The 21,495-nt window shown below is 38.6% G+C and overlaps 2 protein-coding genes and 1 long non-coding RNA gene across 8 annotated transcripts in view; 1 reads left to right on the top strand and 2 right to left on the bottom strand.

Annotated features, from left to right (window-relative positions):
- LOC309506480 overlaps positions 1-21,495 on the bottom strand; it is a 352,573-nt gene that overhangs the window by 47,536 nt on the left and 283,542 nt on the right. The gene's annotated exons all lie outside the window — the stretch shown is intronic.
- The window catches only part of LOC309506328 (uncharacterized protein), an 89,446-nt gene continuing 68,163 nt past the window's right edge, over positions 213-21,495 (top strand). Inside the window, exons 1-3 of one of the 5 annotated variants that reach the window (XM_082180179.1) lie at positions 213-491; positions 851-1,079; positions 14,785-15,912. In XM_082180179.1, the coding sequence (XP_082036305.1) occupies positions 995-1,079; positions 14,785-15,878 (1,179 nt within the window). In that variant the 5' untranslated portion in view covers positions 213-491; positions 851-994 and the 3' untranslated portion in view covers positions 15,879-15,912. Of the gene's footprint in view, positions 500-695; positions 726-850; positions 1,080-6,117; positions 6,911-14,784; positions 15,913-21,495 lie in introns of those variants that run through there. The other 4 variants (XM_082180178.1, XR_014208704.1, XM_082180182.1 and 1 more) reach the window with 4 other exon arrangements.
- Positions 8,808-10,928, bottom strand: LOC309506430 (uncharacterized protein). Of its 2 annotated transcripts, XM_082180376.1 has the most exons (5): positions 10,538-10,928; positions 10,386-10,444; positions 10,260-10,306; positions 10,064-10,133; positions 8,808-9,432 (listed from the first exon to the last, which is right to left on the bottom strand). In XM_082180376.1, the coding sequence occupies exons 2-5, from the start codon at positions 10,436-10,438 to the stop codon at positions 9,300-9,302; spliced, it is 303 nt and encodes a 100-aa protein (XP_082036502.1). In that variant the 5' UTR covers positions 10,439-10,444; positions 10,538-10,928; the 3' UTR covers positions 8,808-9,299. The 2 variants fall into 2 exon arrangements, with proteins under 2 accessions (XP_082036502.1, XP_082036501.1); XM_082180375.1 differs by having other exon boundaries at positions 10,386-10,919.

The following is a 21,495-nucleotide window of genomic DNA, read 5'->3' as shown; positions in this document are numbered from 1 at the left end:
GCGGCAAACAAAGTTTCAGAAGTGACACATCTACATATAGATGTTGGATTCACTCTGCAAGGAACAGAAATGTGACATATTAAAATGGTAACACATTAAAGCAATGTAAAGGCAGACTAATAGATTAATAGAAAAATATTCGTAGCAAAACATTTTTTGAAATAATAATCCTTACTGTATCACTGTACACTGCTGCTATGATGGAGCCGTTGCTTAGCATACATCTCTACACTTTACTAGAGCACTCACCGTAATTTCAGAAGCCCCCCTTTTTTTTATTCTGGAACCGGTCCTGTTTGAGAATATGCGTCCCCTTTAAGAAAAATTACGCGCACTGAGGATGCGCAGAAGTGGATGCGCAGAAGAGAGAAGGGTAAGAGACGACACGAGCCGAAACTTTCACCAGTTGAAGCTGAAAGCGACTCTGATTGATAAAGATCGTGAATGAAGGACAGATGTGGAATATTTTCTGCTGGGGCTGTAGATTTCAAGTATGCAGGTGAGATATGTACTCGGATTACAGAGTTTAACATTAAACAAGCTCCAGAGTTTACGTGTTTAAGGGCTAATGTAATGAAATGCGTTGTGTATCCTGGTTTACTATTAGAGTGTAATAATATGTTGGCAGAGTTTTTCACAGACTCTGTTTCACCTTGTTGACACCAATAAAATGTGCTTAATGTGCCACTTTACAGAAGATCTCAGACGTCACTGTAATGAATGAGGTGAAAACAGGGAACTATTGGAGACAAAGAGGCTTATCAGCAGCTCAGTTTAATGATGGCTCTGTTATTTTCTCTCAGACTTTGGACAATAATGAAAAAAAAAAACGTATCTTTGATTTTTCCAGATCTGGTCCTGTGGGCGTCAGTATCACACAGTGATCACAGTTCACACCAACAATTCACCAATAAATACTGGGATTATTCCCATCATCCTACAAGAGAAGGACAAACTCCAGGAGTAGCAGCTGAAATCTGTGTGACTGTTAAAGATGGAGTTTATTAAAGTGGAGATTGAAGACATGAGTGATCCAGAACCATCCAGAATGAAACATGAAGATACTGAGGAACAAATAGGTTGGTGTCTTCATTGTTGACTGCTTTAGTAGCTGTGGAATAATAATCAGTATATGGATGATAAATGACAGAGAAATGCATCTTAAATGATCATAACCCAGTTTTAATTGTATTAAAGGCACAATATGTACGGTTTTTAGATGAAGATATCCAAAAACAACTAGAACTCAAATTTTACATATTTTCTTGACTTGTTCTTGCATTATCCCAAAAGTTTCCAACAATGTTTAAATCCAGAGAAATCCACCATTTTAACCAGTGTTATGGAGTGTGTCATTAGCCGCGTTTCCATTACCCTTCAAATTGCGCAAATTGAAATTGCGAATTGAAAATACGCTTAATGGAAACACGTCAATTTCGCAAAAACTCCCATTTATCACAAAAAAGTTTTTACGCTCGCATGAGGTGGTTTTTCAGGCAATTCGAAAAATGAATATTTCGCAAAACTGCAATGGAAACAGTTTTTGCGCATTTACAGTCACCTGACTTAGAAGACGCAGTGTGTTTGAAGTCCATGTATAGCTACGCAAATAATAATAATTTTATATTATTTTATTATAACATTTAATAGGCTATATTTAGAAGAGGCTTTTATGCAAAAAAGGAACAAAGCTGAGCGTGGAGCGCGCACTGCATGACATGGAGGCGTGGCCGCAAACACTTGCATTTTCCTATCAACAGTGGAAACAACTTATACTCTATCATTTCTGGTCAGACAGAAAATAATAATACATTATTCTCAACCACTTTTATTTGTGTAAACTCACAATAACAAGAAAATGCTGTGCTTTTGTAAAATAAAAGAAACAATCAGACGCACATGATCTCCGTAAACTGGGGCGCGAGAACTGAAACAAAATATAGCCTGTGTAGGCTAAAGCTTGAAATGTCCACTTTAAAACGAACAAATTCGAATCGAAAGCTAATACCTTCTGATTATGTAGGCTAATCCGTATGAAAGTTGCATTTCTCTCTAAAAGCGCATCTGATAACAGCGGAGAGGGAGATGTGATTTTAGCCGACACTTAGAAAACAATAGTTTATTAATTATATGAATGGCTCTTCTCATTCAGCACTGCGGGAAATACATCAATTCCAGTTTCTAATTTGGCCTTAGAAAACCAGTAAAATCGACATGTTTTCCATATTAATTTGTGAATATTTTAAATGTTTAATAAAGGGGCAAAAAGTCATAAATAAAGCACAGCAGTTGTGTGTAGCCAGTTCAAATTAAAATTTTGGTGTTCAACTTGTTTTAAGAAGACAACAACCGTTCATTTTTCGTTTTTCAATTAGGGGTTAAAAAAGGAAAAACAAATAGACACAAAAGTTGCCTACATGGATCATTTGGACAGAACACGAGACAGAATTATTTATTAAATTCATAAAAGAAACAATAATTAGCCTATAGGAATACTGGATTCTAAATCTCAAAGAAATGCCACAATCGGAGCTGAAATGAGGGCGAAACACCCAGAAACTCCTTATATGTGTCGTTCGGGGGTCTTTCCCTGCCATTAATGCTTGGATAACACGCCACGTCTCCTTCCATTAATAATAATAATAATGTCTAATGCGGTGGCTGTGATATTATAACCAACGTCCGTTGCCGTGATTTTTGGAATGACTTATCGCGAGAGAAAAAAAGACGTTTTAGTCGCATAACATCGGTTAATGGAAACGCCGTCATTTCGCAATAGTTTTTTATCGATATTTAGATAATAGCGCAAAACATTTGCGCAAATCTGTAATGGAAACGCGGCTAATTGTTGCCTTAACAAGTCCTATTCAGTTATTTAGTCCAAGTCCTTAACCATTAAGTCCGAGTCCAAAGAGGGCCGAGTCGGACTTGAGTCAGAGTCCTTAACATCCGAGTCCACAAAGATTTAAATTATTTGAAATAGACCTTTCAACAAAGACCCGCCCCTGCTACGTCCGACAAGCCATTCCGCTCTCACTCCACATGTTCTCACACAGTGAAAAATATATTGCGGAGCAAAGAGGACACTGACAATGCACCAACAGACATTTCATAAATTTTTATGAAATTCAAACAATACTGTTTTGTGGTGCTTGAATGTGTAGGCCTCAGTTCAAGCAGCACGTGAATTGATAATCTCTTCTAGTTATAGGCTATAGCACAAATTAAACATGAATGAACATCAGAACAGCAAAAAGAAATCAATACACACCATTTTTCAAGTTCAAGTCCACTGACTTTAATCTACTAACTGGTTTGGTTTGTTTGTCGGACAAAACTGGTGGATATCTGCATTATGATTTGTCAGATCGCCTGTCAATCAAATCCCGGCAAAAGGTCTCAACACTGAGCTCTTAAATTAATATTTTAAATCGTATTTTGTTTTACATGCTAATATTTTATTTAGCCTCTAAAGGGCAGGACAACATTTTTAAACAAAATAAGAACAATTTACACCAATGATCCAGTTCAAAAGTTTACACCCCCTGGCTCTTAATGGATGCTTCCCTCTTGAGCATCACTAAATGTTTGTAATAGTTGTGTATCCCTCAGTTGTCACCAGTGTGAAAAGATGGATCTCACAATCATAGTCACTGCTAGTAAGGAGTCAAATATGCAGAAGATGCTGGAAAAGCAGAAAAAATATGCAGGAGCTGGAGGATTTGTCTTGTGGACTAGGCTATTAAACATCTGTTATGTGAAAAAGCCTTTTCAGGGCAGTACTAAATAGAAACAATGTTTTTATGATTCTTCTTATTACAAAATAAATAAAAATAACATTTAGGAGATTCTGCAAGGTGTATGTAAACTTATGACTAAAGTGTAAATGTAATAAAAAATCATAACATTATTAGATGCGAAAATGTTGCTATGGTTATCACGTTCTCATGTTGCTATGGTTACTATGTCAGTCATCACAATTTCATGACTCACAGGACAAAAATTTAGCGGATTCACTCCCACATTTAAATGCAGTTATCACGCTTTATAGTGAACGTAACCACTGGTCCTCAAAACAAAACTATTAGCTTGTCAATAGCGCTCCCTTTAAGCCATCACTTACTTCCGGCGTTCAGCACTCTCCCTAAAACTCTCGTCATAAACTGAAGTTGTCCGCACTGCACCGTGAATCTCTTATTTATATCGTGTCTAGACTTTGTTGTTTATGAGGGGATTTGCGAAAGAATAAAGCTTGCGCTGATTCTGAACATACATTTTAGGCAAATTCTCCGCATGGTGACTAAAACGCCTCTGATTTGCCACTGCCTTCATGCGCTTAATATACATGTCTGTGACTGGCTATAATGCTCAACGCTGACACAACACAAGTAGTTTCGTTTCGTTTTTGAATAATATTGTGTCCTCCAGTGCCCGGACTCGACTGTACTCGGACATTTTTCCGAGTCTAAAATGTCAGAGTCTGTGTCAAGTCCGAGTACAAATTCATCCGAGCGCGTGACAAGTCCGAGTTCGTTCAAAATTGGACTCGAGTTCAAGTACCATGTTTTACCATGCTTTAAAGACAACACTATTTTGTCAAGTGGCTAACATAGCTTAATCAGAGAGAGCTTTCTCCATTATACATTCTAAAATTAATTGCATGTCATTAAGCAAAAGTAATGTATTCATCCAGCTTTTATTAATATGATATTCTAATATCGATTTAGGGTCTGTTTACGTAACAACAGCATTTTGGGTGCCTGAAAACGAAAAATGTTAAAACGGGTTTCAAAGTGCAAGTTTTTGAAAACGGTATCCGTGTAGCCTAAACAACAAAAATGCTAATCTCACGATGATCTCATGCACATGTGTATAACGTGTTCAGTCTATAGTGTTTCATCGCCATCTACTGGCCTGGCAGCAGAATACAGCGTTTTTAGTCGTTTTCACGGAGATCGTTTTGACAATGGTGTCTTCTGTACGCGGAAAACTCAAAGGAAAAACTTCTCAGCTTTAAGCTTATCATTGTCGTGTAAACGTACCCTAAATTTACTGCATTTGCTCCTACAGCTCTCGGTCCGGAATGCTTCATATGTGACCCTGGACCACAAAACCAGTCACAAGTCGCACTGGTATATTTGTAGCAATAGCCAACAATACATTTTATGGGTTAAAATTATAGATTTTTCTTTTATGTCAAGAATCATTAGGATATTAAGTAAAGATCATGTTCCATGAAGATATTTAGTAAATTTCCTACCATAAATATATAAAACATTTATTTTTGTGAGTGAATGCAGCACAATCGCGAACATAGATGGACAAATTTAAAGCCGATTTTCTCAATGATTCGATTTTTTTTTTGCACGATCAGATTCCAGATTTTAAAATGGTTGTATCTCGGCCAAATATTGTACTATCCTAACAAACCATACATCAATGGAAAGCTTATTTATTCAGTTTTCAGATTATGTATAAATAAAAATAAAAATAAAAAAAATTGCCCATGTGACTGGTTTTGTGGTCCAGGGTCACATATCATCATAATGATAATAAAACTTGAATAGACCAGCGTCATCAAGCTACGCCTTTGTTTTGAATAAGCGACCTCTAGTGGAGAAAATTACATATTGTGCCTTTAACAAGTGAATGACACAACCGACCTTTGAAAATCAAAGATACTTTACTAACACTTTACAATTATTAACTAACATGAACTAACCATGAGCAATACATTTATTACAGTAATTTATTAATCTTTGTTAATGTTAATAAAAATCCAGCTGTTCATTGTTTGTTCATGTTATTCAAAAATGTTAACAAATAACTTAACAAATAATGTATTATTTTAATAATGTATTAGAAAATGTTGAAATTAACATTAACTAAGAGTAATAAATGCTGTAGAAATGCGGTTCATTATTAGTTCATGTTAACTAAATTAGTTAACTAATGTTATCGAATGAAACCTTATTGTAAAGTGTTACTGATTTTGTTTTATACTGATCCAGACAGGTGTCTTGTTTTCTGCCATGTTTTTTTTTTCTTCATTTTTTTTCCATTTTCACATTTAACCTCATTGAACTGATTCTAACTGCTTAATACATTTTATTTTAGACCAGATGGAAGTGAAGGAGCAAAGACAGAAACTAATCGACGTAAAGAAACACTGTGACTTCAAAACTCAAGGAACAAAAGGCAAAAAGCTGCACTCCTGCTCACAGTGTGGAAAGAGTTTTCAAAATAAAGGAAACCTTAACAGACACATGAGAATTCACACTGGAGAGAAACCGTATACATGCACTCAGTGTGGAAAGAGTTTTACTCAAGCATCAGGTCTCAGTAAACATCTGCACATTCACTCTGGAGAAAAACCATTTAACTGTGATCAGTGTGGTAAAAAATTGAATTCATCATCATATCTAAAACAACACCTCAAAGTTAATTCAGGTGAGAGGCCTTAATTGTGTTCTCTCTGTGGAAAGAGATTTTCATGACTGAACAGTTTTAAACATCACCAGACACATAATGGAGTGAGAGATCATGTGTGTTGTGACTGTGGGAAGAGCTTTACTAGAGCTGACCATCTGAAACGGCACCAAAGAAATCGTACTGGAGAAAAACCTTCCAAGTGCTCGCAGTGCTCATATTTTCTATATATTTTAATCATTATGTTGACAACTTGTAATAATTACTTCAGTGAGCTCATTGTTTCTGCCTTAAATTGATACATTGTTTGCTAACTGCATTATTTGAATATGTACATTTCTGAAATGAATAACTTGGCCAGTCACCTCTGATAACAGCTCACTATAAATTGTAATATAAACAAATGCATTTGCTGTAAAGCTGCTTTTAAACGATATGTATTGTGAAAATGCTATACAAATAAATGTGAATTGAATTGTGACACTTTTTTTTTTATTTTTTTTTTTTACAAAAGTCAACTCTGTGTAAATAAAGTAATTATTGTAGTTTATTTTCTGTCAGGATTTATTGTGTGCTAAATGGGTATTTTTTTAAAGTAGATATATTAATGTAATTTTCAAATTGACTAAGTGTACTATATTGTCTTCTGATTGTACATGCAATTACGAGAAATAGAACAGAAACAACATCTTTTTGTTTTGATTGATCTATTTAATTGACAAAGTATGAATTACATAGTTTTAATATTGAGTTTTTTTTATCATTCTATTGTAATACTCTTATAAATATGTTTGAGATGTACAGTATTGTCAACCAAATGATCATGCAGGTCTTGTATCATACAAAGGCTGGAGTTAATTTTAAATATCCAGTGTTAACTCCGTTCTCCAAACACAGTCCAGTGCCGAATCCAGCTCCTGAACACAGTCCAGTGTCGACTCCGGTCCCTGAACACAGTCCAGTGTCGACTCCGGTCCCTGAACACAGTCCATTGTTGACTCCGGTTCCTGAACACAGTCCAGTGTTGACTCCGGTCCCTGAACAAAGTCCAGTGCCTGCTCCAGATCCTGAACACAGTCCAGTGTCGTCTCCAGCTCCTGAACACAGTCCAGTGTCGACTCCGGTCCCTGAACACAGTCCAGTGTCGACTTTAGCTCCTGAACACAGTCCAGTGTCGACTCCGGCCCCTGAACACAGTCCAGTGTCGACTCCGGTCCCTGAACACAATCCAGTGTCGACTCCAGCCCCTGAACACAGTCCAGTGTCGCCTCCAGTCCCTGAACACAGTCCAGTGTCTGCTCCAGCTCCTGAACACAATCCAGTGTCGACTCCAGCTCCTGAGCAAAGTCCAGTGTCGACTCCAGTCCCTGAACACAGTCCAGTGTCTGCTCCAGCTCCTGAACACAGTCCAGTGTCTGCTCCAGCTCCTGAACACAGTCCAGTGTCGACTTTAGCTCCTGAACACAGTCCAGTGTCGACTTTAGCTCCTGAACACAGTCCAGTGTCGATTCCGGTCCCTGAACACAATCCAGTGTCGACTCCAGCCCCTGAACACAGTCCAGTGTCGACTCCAGTCCCTGAACACAGTCCAGTGTCTGCTCCAGCTCCTGAACACAATCCAGTGTCGACTCCAGCTCCTGAGCAAAGTCCAGTGTCGACTCCAGTCCCTGAACACAGTCCAGTGTCTGCTCCAGCTCCTGAACACAGTCCAGTGTAGACTCCAGTCCCTGAACACAGTCCAGTGTCTGCTCCAGCTCCTAAACACAATCCAGTGTAGACTCCAGTCCCTGAACACAGTCCAGTGTCTGCTCCAGCTCCTAAACACAATCCAGTGTCGACTCCAGTCCCTGAACACAGTCCAGTGTCTGCTCCAGCTCCGACTCCAGTCCCTGAACACAGTCCAGTGTCTGCTCCAGCTCCTAAACACAATCCAGTGTAGACTCCAGTCCCTGAACACAGTCCAGTGTCTGCTCCAGCTCCTGAACACAGTCCAGTGTCGACTCCAGTCCCTGAACACAGTCCAGTGTCTGCTCTAGCTCCTGAACACAATCCAGTGTCGATTCCAGTCCCTGAACACAGTCCAGTGTCTGCTCCAGCTCCTAAACACAATCCAGTGACGACTCCAGCTCCTGAACACAGTCCAGTGTCTGCTCCAGCCCCTGAACACAGTCCAGTGTCGACTCCGGTCCCTGAACAAATTCCAGTGTCTGCTCCAGATCCTGAACACAGTCCAGTGTCGACTCCAGCTCCTGAACACAGTCCAGTGTCGACTCCGGTCCCTGAACAAATTCCAGTGTCTGCTCCAGATCCTGAACACAGTCCAGTGTCAACTCCAGCCCCTGAACACAGTCCAGTGTCGACTCCAGTCCCTGAACAAAATCAAGTGTCGACTCCAGCCCCTGAACACAGTCCAGTGTCGACTCCGGTCCCTGAACACAGTCCAGTGTCTGCTCCAGCTCCTGAACACAGTCCAGTGTCTGCTCCAGCTCCTAAACACAGTCCAGTGTCGACTCCAGCTCCTGAGCACAGTCCGGTGTCAACTCCAGTCCCTTAACACAGTCCAGTGTTGACTCCAGCCCCTGAACACAATCCGGTGTCTGCTCCAACTCCTGAGCACAGTCCAGTGTTGACTCCAGTCCCTGAACACAGTCCAGTGTTGACTCCAATCCCTGAGAACAGTCCACTGTCGACTCCAGCCCCTGAACACAGTCCAGTGTCTGCCATTTTTTGTTGGTAAGGCAGCCCGCTCCTGGCCACTGAGGCCAATAAAAGTTCTCCTGATCTCCAATCACCAGCCCAGTCACAGCTGCACTATGTTTCCAGCATCGTTCCTGGCTTCCACATGCACACACTATACCATCACCCACACGTCACCAATCACCATCATCCATCAGCACCTGACCTACTACCCCCAGCAACAAACTCTGTGCTGTTCTCCTCATCTCCGCTACTGTTGGATGACTTTTTCCTGGCTCCTGTTTTCCAAGTGTGTTCCTAAGAAACCTGTAAGAGAATTAGATATTCTTAATTCAAGTATTCAGCGACAGTCTGGTGTTTGTTTGTGGTGCAATGTACATGCATTGGACTGATCCTTTCTCATCTTTTTGGTTGTTGTTAGTTTGCAAATATTCACTTTTTTAATATCCTGGGGCCTGTTTCAGAAAGGAGGTTAAGTGAAAACTCTGAGTATGTTAACCCTGAAATGAGGGAAACTCTGAGTTTTCTGTTTCAGAATGGGAGGTATGTTAAACCTGAGAAAGCAGAGTAAGTCAAGCCCGTTTCTGAAAGAGAGGTAACTTATACTCAGAGTCAGTTACCATGGTAACTTACTCTGTGAACCTAACCTGGTCGGGAGCAGGTTTTCTTCGGTAAACCCAGAGTTTCTATTGGTCTCCTCCCCTTTTTTAAAGAGGAAGTAGTGTTTAAACACCTCATTCATTCTTTCAGTACATTTTTATTAATAAAATGTATCTTTTATTAATAAATAAAATATTGCTATTTTTCCTGCAATTTTTTTTTTTAATAAGATGAAGTCTATATAACTCCTTAACTGGCAACTGAAAATGCAGTAGTAGATTAGAGTTACATAATGTAGTTCTGAACAAATTCTACAGAATTAAACTCTGGCATTTACTGGAAATCACTGAACTGTTCATCTGTGCAACAGAAGTTGATGGACCGTCCTCCTGCTGTTCTTCCACACTCTGAGGGAGGGAGAGATAAGAATACCTGTTTATACTTAGATTTAAACTTAGATTATCCACATAAAAATGTGAAAAAATCTGAATGTGTAGCTTGTTTGATGTGTAGACACATAATATTAACTTTACCTCTGTAGGCCTCTCTGTGGCAGCAGAAACTCTTTATCCCAATCATCCTGTGAAGATGAGCATTTGATTGAGTGCACTTTATAACACTATTTATCATAATTTCTGGTGTATTGATAGGCTACTTACAACTGCCTGGGGTTCTGTTGGGACAGGAGGCTCCAAAAGACAGATATTAGCATCAGAATCTGTTGGGACCAACAAAAAACCCAACCCAAAGTAAAATAAATGGAAATATCAAAAATAGCCTATATAAAAAATAACACATGTAAACCTCTTACATTTTATAAAGGCCCTTGGATCTTCGGGAGTGACTGGCTCTGAAGTCCCTCCAGGAATTCCCTCAGCCAAAAATGCTGCTGCACTGCTAGACACTGGATGCTATTTAGTTATTGAATATGTCAAATGTAAAGTCAGGTAGCCTACACCCATGATATGCTCAAGCCTTACTTGATTTAATTATGTTTTTATATTTAATTTTCAGCTGCTGCCATGTTCTTTTAATGCCTGCAGGATTGATACATGAACATTAGAATTAGGTTTAATAACATACTGTTCTTCCAGTTTCACCTCTGATATTATAACAGTTGGGTAAGTTACTCTAAAATAGTTATTCTACAAATGACATCTTAAACAGTGTAATTAGATTCATGTAATAATGACTATCTTTAGAAAGTATTGGTCTACTTATTACTAAATCCCATATCAACCTCAACCACTTGAACAATACAAGGAGAGACAAGAAACAGCACTTTTAATGCTTTCAAATAAACAATATACAATTGCATGAATTATTCTTGAATTGACCAAAAGTGATTAGAGGGAGAAGGTTACATTAAAAATATACCTTTTAAAAATGTATGTTAAATATACAGAATTGTTCTATAGTCTAAAGCAATTACATCAGATTTTACTTTAAATTACAGAAGAATTAAGAATAATCCCTTTAATTAAATTACAGTATTAATGTTCTAATACTGTAAAATTACAGTAATAATGTTCGTACTGGTGAGAAATATGAAGACCTCTTTTTGTCTGGCGCTGTTGCCATGGTGACTCATGCACTCTGCACTCCATTGATAATGCCTTTTTATAGTTGTGGTGCACGCGCTAAACTCAGAGTGGGTCAACTCAGAGTTGATTGAACTAACTCATTTCAGCTGTTCTGTAACCGAAAACTCAGAGTTTCCCATCTCAGGGTAAGTCAACTCAGAGTTCAAGTTTTAACTCAGAGTTGGTTGAACCTCCTTTCTGAAACAGGCCCCTGCTCACAATAAATTGTGCTGGTGTTACTCACCATCCCTGCAAGGCTGTTTTTTCCTGTTTATGAAGGAATTATTTTTTATAAAATCAAAACAAAAACTAGCCCGAGGGGGAAGACTTGACTTGAGACAGACATAAGGGAACATTAGACTTTTAAGACATACAACGGCGATGTGGTACAGAATTGAAAACAAAGAGAATAAATTGGGAGCAAACAAGGCAGGTAACGAGGGAGGAAAAGTGGGGCAAATGAACTAACAATCAGGAAACAAGATGGGTGGGGTTAGACAATAGACAGAAGAGCACATGGCACAAGGAAACATACATAACAAGCCATGTGCTCAAACCAAACATGACTAAAACACAAGCACATAGCCAGTGAAAACAATCACAAGCCATGTGCTCAAACAAAACAAGACATGAACACGAAGCTAATGAGAACACTCGTAAGCCGTGAGTTCACACAAAACATAACAACATGAAAGCACTTAGCTAGTGAAAAACACCAGCCATGTGCTACATAGCACAAGACAAAACATGACACGAAAGCATGCAGCCGATGTAAACACAAACCAAATGCTACACAGAACACAACACAGGCGAACAGAAGAGCATACGGCCCAAGCGAACTCGAAACAGCACATTCACGCAACAAGAAACTCAACAACAGAATACAAACAAGTGGCGCATGAATGTACGAATTCCGACACAGAGACGAAACCAAACTAGACATCAGTGCCAGAATCTGAACACCACGCTCATGAAACAAGGAACACAGACAAGAGAGCGCACACGCTCACACAAAGACAAGACAATACAGGAGTGTCGGGGCTCTGTTACAAAACCGAGAATAAACTAGACCGAAGTGACAGAACCCTGACTCGATTTTTGTTTATTGATCAATGTTTATTCACAAGTTCACACTTACATACAATTTGAGGGGGTAAAGTTTAATGTGTATTTGGCATGCTGTCCGGGGGGAGGGCTCCGAGCTCGGAGTTTGGCCCAAACCCAGATTCTCCTCCCGTATGTAAGTGTTTAGGACTAGAAGCGTGGAGAAGGGGTGGTGGGGGGATGCTGCAAAACTGTCAATGGATTGAGGTGAGACTGCTGAATGTATATATACCTCTTACCATTGATTTCTGAGTGCTCTCCACTTGCGTTAATTGTCTGAACGTGCTCCTCCCGAACTTTGTTAATAAAACATCATTACGTGAGTAAAAGCCTAAATTAAATCAGTTCACCATATAAAGTGATCAAGTCTCTTCAGAAAATGTGGACTAAACCACTCAATTCATATAGATTATTTTTACAATCTCTTTATGAACTTGAACTTTAAAACGTCAGTGGAGGGACGGAAAGCTCTCAGATTTCATAAAAAATAACTTCATTTGTATTTCGAAGTCTTATGGGTTTGGAACGAAATGAGGGTGAGTAATTAATGACAGAATTTTCATTTTAGGGTGAACTGCTTTACGGCAATCCTTCAGTCACTGTGGTGCTTTCGGGCTCGGCACTTTCTTTTTTTCTCGAGGCATCGACAACACAGCTGACACAGGTAAACAAACGTACTAGAAGAGTTTTTGTTTTGTTGTTTTAAAAGACCAAGCCAAAAATACACACACACACACACACACACACACATGGCTCTGATGCCATCAAGCGGTATCTCTGGTCATAATCAGTCCTTTCATTAGCAGAATGCTAGCGTGTTATGGGCAACAACAACTCAACCTGTAAGAAATCGAAAGGACATAAGTACTCGTTCATTCAACTTTCAACCTATAACCCATGTTGAACTTGCAAAACCTACTTTCAAATCTGAGATTTCTCAACGGCAATCAGGCGAAAGAGACAAATTTAGCCGTCTAGCTCCATAGACTCCCATTCATTTTGCACTCATGGGCGATCGCCCCCACTAGAACTCTGGTAGAACTACAACCAAAATTCTGTACAATAGGACTTAATAGGGAGTGGCCAGGCTCTCCGTAGACGGGCTCTGATACCATTAAAGGCAACAGAAACCACACCTGCAAACTCTCTTTCTGACTCTGAAACAGACCATTCACGTTATTCAGATCAGAGGAGTTTTTATTTGAATGTATATCTGAAGGGAAATGGCTGTCTTCATAAAAGTTTCGATGGCATCTTCTTTTATCTTTCCTCAGTATGATGCCTAATAAAGTAGTGTTTATAAGCGCAGCGCTGCTTGTGTTCAGGAGTACCCGCTGTATTTTAACCGCTTTTTATTAAGCGCCACCTTCTGTCAGAGAGAGAATTTGCATTTTCATTCAGCCTGTCTGCCGTTTTTGTTCATATACATATTTCATTTTAGAAAAGCTTTTGTTTTGTCAAAACTGGCATTATTTGACAGTTTAGGATGTTACCTTTGTGTAACCATCAAAATGGGTTTATATTTGAACTAAATTACAGGCACCATATGTGTTTTGCTGTTAAAGTAATCCAGTATGAAATTCAGTAACTTATCTTTGATTTTTCCAGATCTGGTCCTGTGAGTGTCAGTATCACACAGTGATCACAGTTCACACCTGCAGTGAAGCCCCTCACACGACAATTCACCAATAAATACTGCAAATATTCAAGATTTTTAATATTCAGAAAATAAGTAATTTAAGTATAGCCAAATGTGTAAGTTATTTTACTATTATAATCATATATTTCTGCCACTGTGAACAAGAGGCTGGCAAGTGAATGGTGTGTTTACAGCTGTACTCCTATTTCAGGCCCGCAAGAATGTGACATATGGTGAAGACCTTCCCACCTGTCCATCTCTTAAAATATCTGTAGAATGCGTTACCACTTTGGGAAGGATGTGTGGATATATACTTGAGTGTGAGGCAGGACTCTGCAGTTGTTTCAGCAGAAGCTGCTTAGCTTTATATATTTGAAGAATAAAGTCCATCAGAACCCCAAGACTGTGTTGTTAAAGATGGAGTTTATTAAAGAGGAGATTGAAGACATGAGTGATCCAGAACCATCCAGAATAAAACATAAAGATACAGTGGAAGAAACAGGTTGGTTTCCATTCTTGATCCTTCAATAATTTATGAATTAATAATCAGTATATGGATGATAAATGATAGAGAAATGCATGTAAATGATCATAACCTTGTGTATAACTGAACTGACTTTTCCACATCAAAGATACATTATACTCACACAGACAGATACCGTATGTGTTGTTTTCTGCTAAGTTTTTATTTTCTCTCAACTGATTCTAACAGCTTAATACATTTTATTTTAGACCAGATGGAAGTGACGGAGCAAAGACAGAAACTAAATGATGTAAAGAAACACTGCGACTTAAAAACTCAAGGAACAAAAGCCAAAAAGCTGCACTCCTGCTCTCAGTGTGGAAAGAGTTTCCAAAATAAAGCAAAGCTTAAGGCACACATGAGAATTCACACTGGAGAGAAACCGTATACATGCACTCAGTGTGGAAAGAGTTTTTCTCAAGCCTCAGGTCTCAGTAAACATCTGCGCATTCACTCTGGAGAAAAAACATTTAACTGTGATCAGTGTGGTAAAGGTTTTATTTCATCATCAAATCTAAAACAACACCTGATAGTTCATTCAGATGAGAAGCCTTATGTGTGTTCTCTCTGTGGAAAGAGTTTTTCAAGACTGGACCATTTTAAACTGCACCAGAAAACACATAATGAAGTGAGAGATCATGTGTGTTGTGACTGTGGGAAGAGCTTTACTAGAGCTGACAATCTGAAACAGCACCAAAGAATTCATACTGGAGAAAAACCTTTCAAGTGCTCATATTGTGACAAGAGTTTCGCTCAGTCTGGAAACCTGAAAGAACATGAGCGAGTTCATACTGGAGAGAAGCTGTACTACTGTACTCAGTGTGAGAAGAGTTTCAGAAATTCAACAGGTTTGATATATCATCTGCGAAGTCACTCTGGAGAAAAACCTTACAAGTGCTCATATTGTGAGAAGAGTTTCAAAAATTCAACAGGTTTAATATATCATCTGCGAAGTCACTCTGGAGAAAAACCATTTAACTGTGATCAGTGTGGAAAAGATTTTATTTCATCATCAAATCTAAAACAACACCTGATAGTTCATTCAGATGAGAAGCCTTATGTGTGTTCTCTCTGTGGAAAGAGTTTTTCAAGACTGAACAGTTTTAAACTGCACCAGAAAACACATGATGAAGTGAGAGATCATGTGTGTTGTGACTGTGGGAAGAGCTTTACTAGAGCTGACCATCTGAAACAGCACCAAAGAATTCATACTGGAGAAAAACCTTTCAAGTGCTCATATTGTGACAAGAGTTTCACTCGGTCTGTAAACCTGAAATCACACGAGCGAATTCATACTGGATAGAAGCCGTACGACTGTACTCAGTGTGAGAAGAGTTTCATAAATTCAACAGGTTTGATATATCATCTACGGAGTCACTCTGGAGAAAAAAAACGTTCAACTGTGATCAGTGTGGTAAAGATTTTATTTCATCATAAACACCTGAAAGTTCATTCAGATGAGAGGCCTCATGTGTGTTCTCTCTGTGGAAAGAGTTTTTCACGACTGAACAGTTTTAAACTGCACCAGAAAACACATAATGAAATGAAAGATCATGTGTGTTGTGACTGTGGGAAGAGCTTTACATTTACCCAACTGAAACGGCACCAAAGAATACTATCTTTTATTTGTTAATGTACCAAATGCAGTTGCTCACATCTACTTAATTTTTTTTTTCTTACAGTTACTCAGTTCATATGGTATATGTAATTGATTTCATTGCTTTAAAAATTAATCAATATTTTTAAGTGTAAAAATGTTCATGGCATGTTTTGTAGTCCTTTGTAGTTTTTCTTGTTGATTAGTTCCTGATTGTTCGTAGGTGTGTCTTGTTTGCCAATCACCCTTGTGTATATATACTTCAGTGTTTCCCATGTTCTGGCCTGGGGCCTGTACCATGAAGCCGGTTTAGGTGGCTAGCCAGCTATGTTTCAGTTTAGTTTCCGCCAACCCTGGGTTTTAGGTAGTGATGGCAAAATGAGGCTTCCTGAACCACTGATACCTCGCAGCCCATTGCTTCAGCCAAAGGTTCATTACTCGAAGCTTCATTCAGCATTGCTCACTAGTGACACCTAGCTACTGTGCAAAAGAAATAGCAGACAAATTAATTCATTCTGAACCAGTGTCACACCCCTCCCTAATTTTATAAAAAATATATATTTTTATAAAAAAATGTATATTTTATAAAAAATACTTTTATAAATACAAATATTTATTTGTAATGTAAATATACAATTAAATATTTATATTGATTTGTATATTTATATTTAAATGTATATTTTATACAAATATTTTTATAAATAAAAATATTTATTTATTTGTACTCACTGTTGATGTCTGTAACCTTTCATTTGCAATAATAAAAACATCAGACATTTGTCCCTTACTGTGTAATATAAAATATGTATCTTTCACTGTCTGAATTTATTTGTGCAGAGTCACACACACAGTTAATTCATTATTCATAAATTGTTTGGATAGTGACAGTATGAACAACAACAGTGACACTGTGTTGAGTGCAGTGCTTATGTTAGAGGGAGTGCAATAACATAATTTAGCAGATTATAGATAACAGATTAAAGTAAACTGCAACAGAATAGTCCGGAAGGAAGGATTACAATAGATTTTTTTATTGAGAAACAAAAAACAATTATTTCAAGGATGCAGGGGAATGTAAAAATGGCAGTGGTACAAATGAGGACACTGATGCTTCTGTTGAGCCCAGACAGGGGAGGATTCCCTCTTTCTTGCTGTCTCCATTACCAGGAAAAAGGAAGAGTCACAAAAAGCAAACAAATCCAAAAGGGCAATCCAAATCAAAAAGCAGTCCAGTCCAGATCCAAAAATCCAGAGCAATCCAAATAATCTTATCTAATTAATATAACAAGACTATAATATAGCTACTATAATTAATAATAACAATATACTATAACTATTCTAACCTGATAATGTAATAATATACAGCCCTCACATATGACACAACAATGACAATGATAGTTATACTCTCTGACTCTCGACACTACTACAACAGCTTCTACTACTCCTGACAACACCCACAAGGTGGCGCGAGTTTCGAACCGCCTTTTATCCGGAAGCGACACTCAGACCGAACCGATGACGTATTTACACAAACCGAGGCCTCGTTTGTCATCAGTCACGTGATTTTCACGTTAACAACACAAGCCTCGAATCGCGGCTTCATCTGGCACGCCCACTTTTTCTCGACACAAGCTCCGATGCCTCGGTTCAAATGTCACATCACTAGTTTTAGGTACTATGAAAGTAGCTTAGCTTTAATCGGTGTTCGTTGCCATGGTATCTTACGCTGCACGGCTAACCTGCTCCGGGGCAGGTTATGTTCTGGATTCAAGATCTCAGACTAAAGTTTGACCAATCAGCTGATAGCAAAGAAACATATAGATGACGTAACTTATTCCAAGTGTCTGTTGCAATGGCTTCACCTTTTCTTCCAAATCCTGTGACATCTCAGCGCAAATTGTTTGACGAGCACTTCGTAGAGAGAGTTTTTAGCCAGACAAAATCCCCTTGCCTTTCCTGATAGTTATTTGTATGAAAGATACAGATTTTCCGCGGAAGCAATGTCTTATCTTTGCGAACTTATTGAGCCGCACATAAAGAATTTAACACGTCGAATTCATGCACTTACTGTATCGCAAATATTGCGTTGCGTTTTTTTGCAAGTGGTATAGTCTTGTACGGTGGGTGACGCACAGAAGCTCGGGGAAAACACGGTTTGTCAAACCATTCGCAAGGTGGTCTTCGCTCTGCAGGAGTACATGAATAGTTTCATTAATAGTGTTCCCCGGACATTTATCGACCATGTCCATAAAAGAGGGCTTTTATAAATTTGCCGGTAAGATATATTGTGTAAGATATAGGGTGACATCACATGAACACATTTTTTTTTTTTTTTTTTTTAAAGCAAATTTCACAAATGTACTATACAATACATGTTAAGAATTATTTTAAATCTTTATTATTATTCTGTTAATCTTATGATAGGATTCCCTAGAGTCATTGCAACATGTATGCAGTCTATTGCTCCAATCTCCACTGCTCTAGGGGAACATGAGGCAGATTATGTTAATAGGAAGTCCTATCACAGCCTTAATGTTCAGGTAGAGATGATGTGAATATGTGAGATGATTATTTTCTGTGAGATGAATCTTTAAATTAATAGTAACATTAACAGATAGCAGATAACAATGATCTACTAAACATTTCATCTGCAGACGACTTGTGGTGGTCATGAACGTATGATCACAAGTTTGGATGCCAAATGGCCTGGCTCCAGTGCTTGACTCACGAATTTTCTGTGAGTCTTTTTTGTGTCAGCGCTTTGAGGAAAGCAAGTTAAATTTGGGACAGTACAAAACACTGTTAATTTGAACTGAGATAGAAAAACCTACACAATATAACCCCCTATCATGACCCTCAGACAGGACCACAACACCGCTTCAATGTGGCCCTCAAACAAGAGTGAAGATAGAGATGACCTTTGGCCTCCTAAAGGCACGTTTCAACTGTGTTCGGCGCTTCAGAGTCACCAGAGCGGACCACCCAGCTGGTGCAGATGTAGATGCAATCGCCATTCAATATTACACTTAATAAAAGCACATTGAAACTGCAGATAGGTCTCAAACTGTTTTATTGGTTTTGTGGGATGGGAGGGAGAAAGAAAGCAAGAGAAAGGTTCAAGACTCCTTTAGTGAACAGTCTGGTTCAAGACTCCTTTAGTGAACAGTTTAGTTCAAGACTCCTTTAGTGAACAGTCTGGTTCAAGACTCCTTTAGTGAACAGTCTAGTTCAAGACTCCTTTTGTACAGGGCCCTGACTGAGTCTGTTTCCACCTGAAACATAATTCCACCACAAACATGATCATTACAAGTTTTCTGGAGGCTCATCAAATCACAAAAAGTTCCTTGACTTCCTACAAACACAGGACTGACAGTAATTTATGTCAAGGGTTTTAAATCCTTACACACTTCTTCTGAAGCCCATTGAGGTAGAGGCCTCAGTTTCTGGGGCAGGTTGTGTAAAATCCTACAATAAAAGAGATGTGTAAGGGCCAGTCCCTTTTTATGCCACACATTCAAATGTTTGCCATAATAAAAAGCCCAGTGCATTCACATCAGCAACTGTCTGAGAACACACAGACAGAGTGTCTTCATTTCCTCCACCCTAATAAATACAAATAGGCCAATGTAAAGCATAACTGTTGTAAAGCAGGTTATGTTTGGTGTTCTGTCTGCTGCATACTGACCTCTGTGTGGGAGACTGTGTGTATGTGTGCTGGCTTCAACAGGGACACTGTATTTCCCTCTACTGCAGAACATACAGTCAGCCATATTTAAAACTTAAAAGTAGTAATGTATTGCACACTTACCCAGTGTTACTTGCTTAGAGGAGCCAGCACCAGGGTCAGACTGTACAGCACCTGTAATCCCATCCATAATCGGCCGTCCCTTATTGCCTACTCAGAGCCAACTGGTTATCTCACCCTAACCGCCACAGTGTATTCTGGTTTTCTGAATTTAACTCTTTATTTCTGTTTGCTGTAAACAAGTGTTTGTGATAAAATGTTCACAAAAGTAATAAAAGGTCGTGGTAAATAGGCCTACTCACCACTTTGAATTATATTTTTATATTTTGTCTTTATCTGCTGCCAAGAACATTTAGAGTTGGGGTTGCATCTAAAAATCTATGAATATTAATCTTTCTTAGTACATGCACATTTTTATATAATATAAAACTATGTATGTATGTGTAGCCTATACGTGTAATATAGCCTATATTACACGTATAGGCTACACATACATACATAGTTTTATAAATATAGAACGTATTTGTTTAACTTACACATTAACAATCAGCAATCTTTCTCCAACAGTCTTCTCTTGCTTTGGCAGCAGAGACCGTATTGTTTCGAGCTCGAAATACATATTTAAATTCATCGTAATTCTGAATGATTATCTCTTGCTCCTCCGCGGAAAAATATATCGCTCACGCTCTACCCGCGATTGGTTGTTCAGTGTCGACGTCACTCTTTTATGTGCACGCGCGCGTGGAGTAATCATAGCTTGAGGATCAAAGCCTGATTTGACAGAGAAAGTTGATGAGCTGCATCATGGTACCAATAAAGCCTGATTGCATCGGTTTGGTTTTGTCAACTCAAAACTAATCCTGTAACCCCGAGTTTGTTCAGCTACCTTCATGGTACAGGCCCCCGGTCCTTTGTTGGATGTTTTGTTGTTTAATATCTGGATTTTCCTGTGTTTGGATTATTGTGTTCTTTGCCTGGTTTCTTGTTATGCTCTGCCTGGATTTACTTTCTGATCATTTTGTTTAATAATACATTTCAAACTGCATTTGGATCCAATGCCCTGTCTTTACTGAAACAGCCGCCGTTACACATGTAACCGTACTACTTAGAACACGCACGACTTCTGCCCTTGTCATACACAAGTAACAGACATACACAGAATTCTTATAAAAGTACATTTATTTAAATAGCAGTTTAAAAAATATATACACAGTATTATGCATGACCAAGAAGGCAAAAACACACACAATAAATGTAGTTTACTGTTCCAGTTCAATGGCTAGGTGGAATGTTACAATCTGGCACCCCCTGGCTGGCCAGCGAATAAACAGTGAGAGGCTAGAACACTAATTACCCCAATAAAGTCATATCTAACACAGCACACAATCACACGTGAGATTTACACAGCATGGGCAAATAGCAGGTATAACAACGTACAGGTGTAAGCACTACAAAATAAACCCCACACATGAAGAGATATAATTCTAATAACTACATTAGTTTAATCATTAATCAATTAGTTTAATTAGTTTAATCAATAATGGCCTTCAAACTATTTTACTCCATTGTGGATAACAG

The sequence above is a fragment of the Leuciscus leuciscus genome, assembly GCF_965113295.1.
Source record: "Leuciscus leuciscus genome assembly, chromosome: 9".
Lineage (NCBI taxonomy): Eukaryota > Metazoa > Chordata > Actinopteri > Cypriniformes > Leuciscidae > Leuciscus > Leuciscus leuciscus.
Note: the sequence above shows the minus strand (reverse complement) of the source record. Positions and strands in the feature narration are given on the sequence as shown.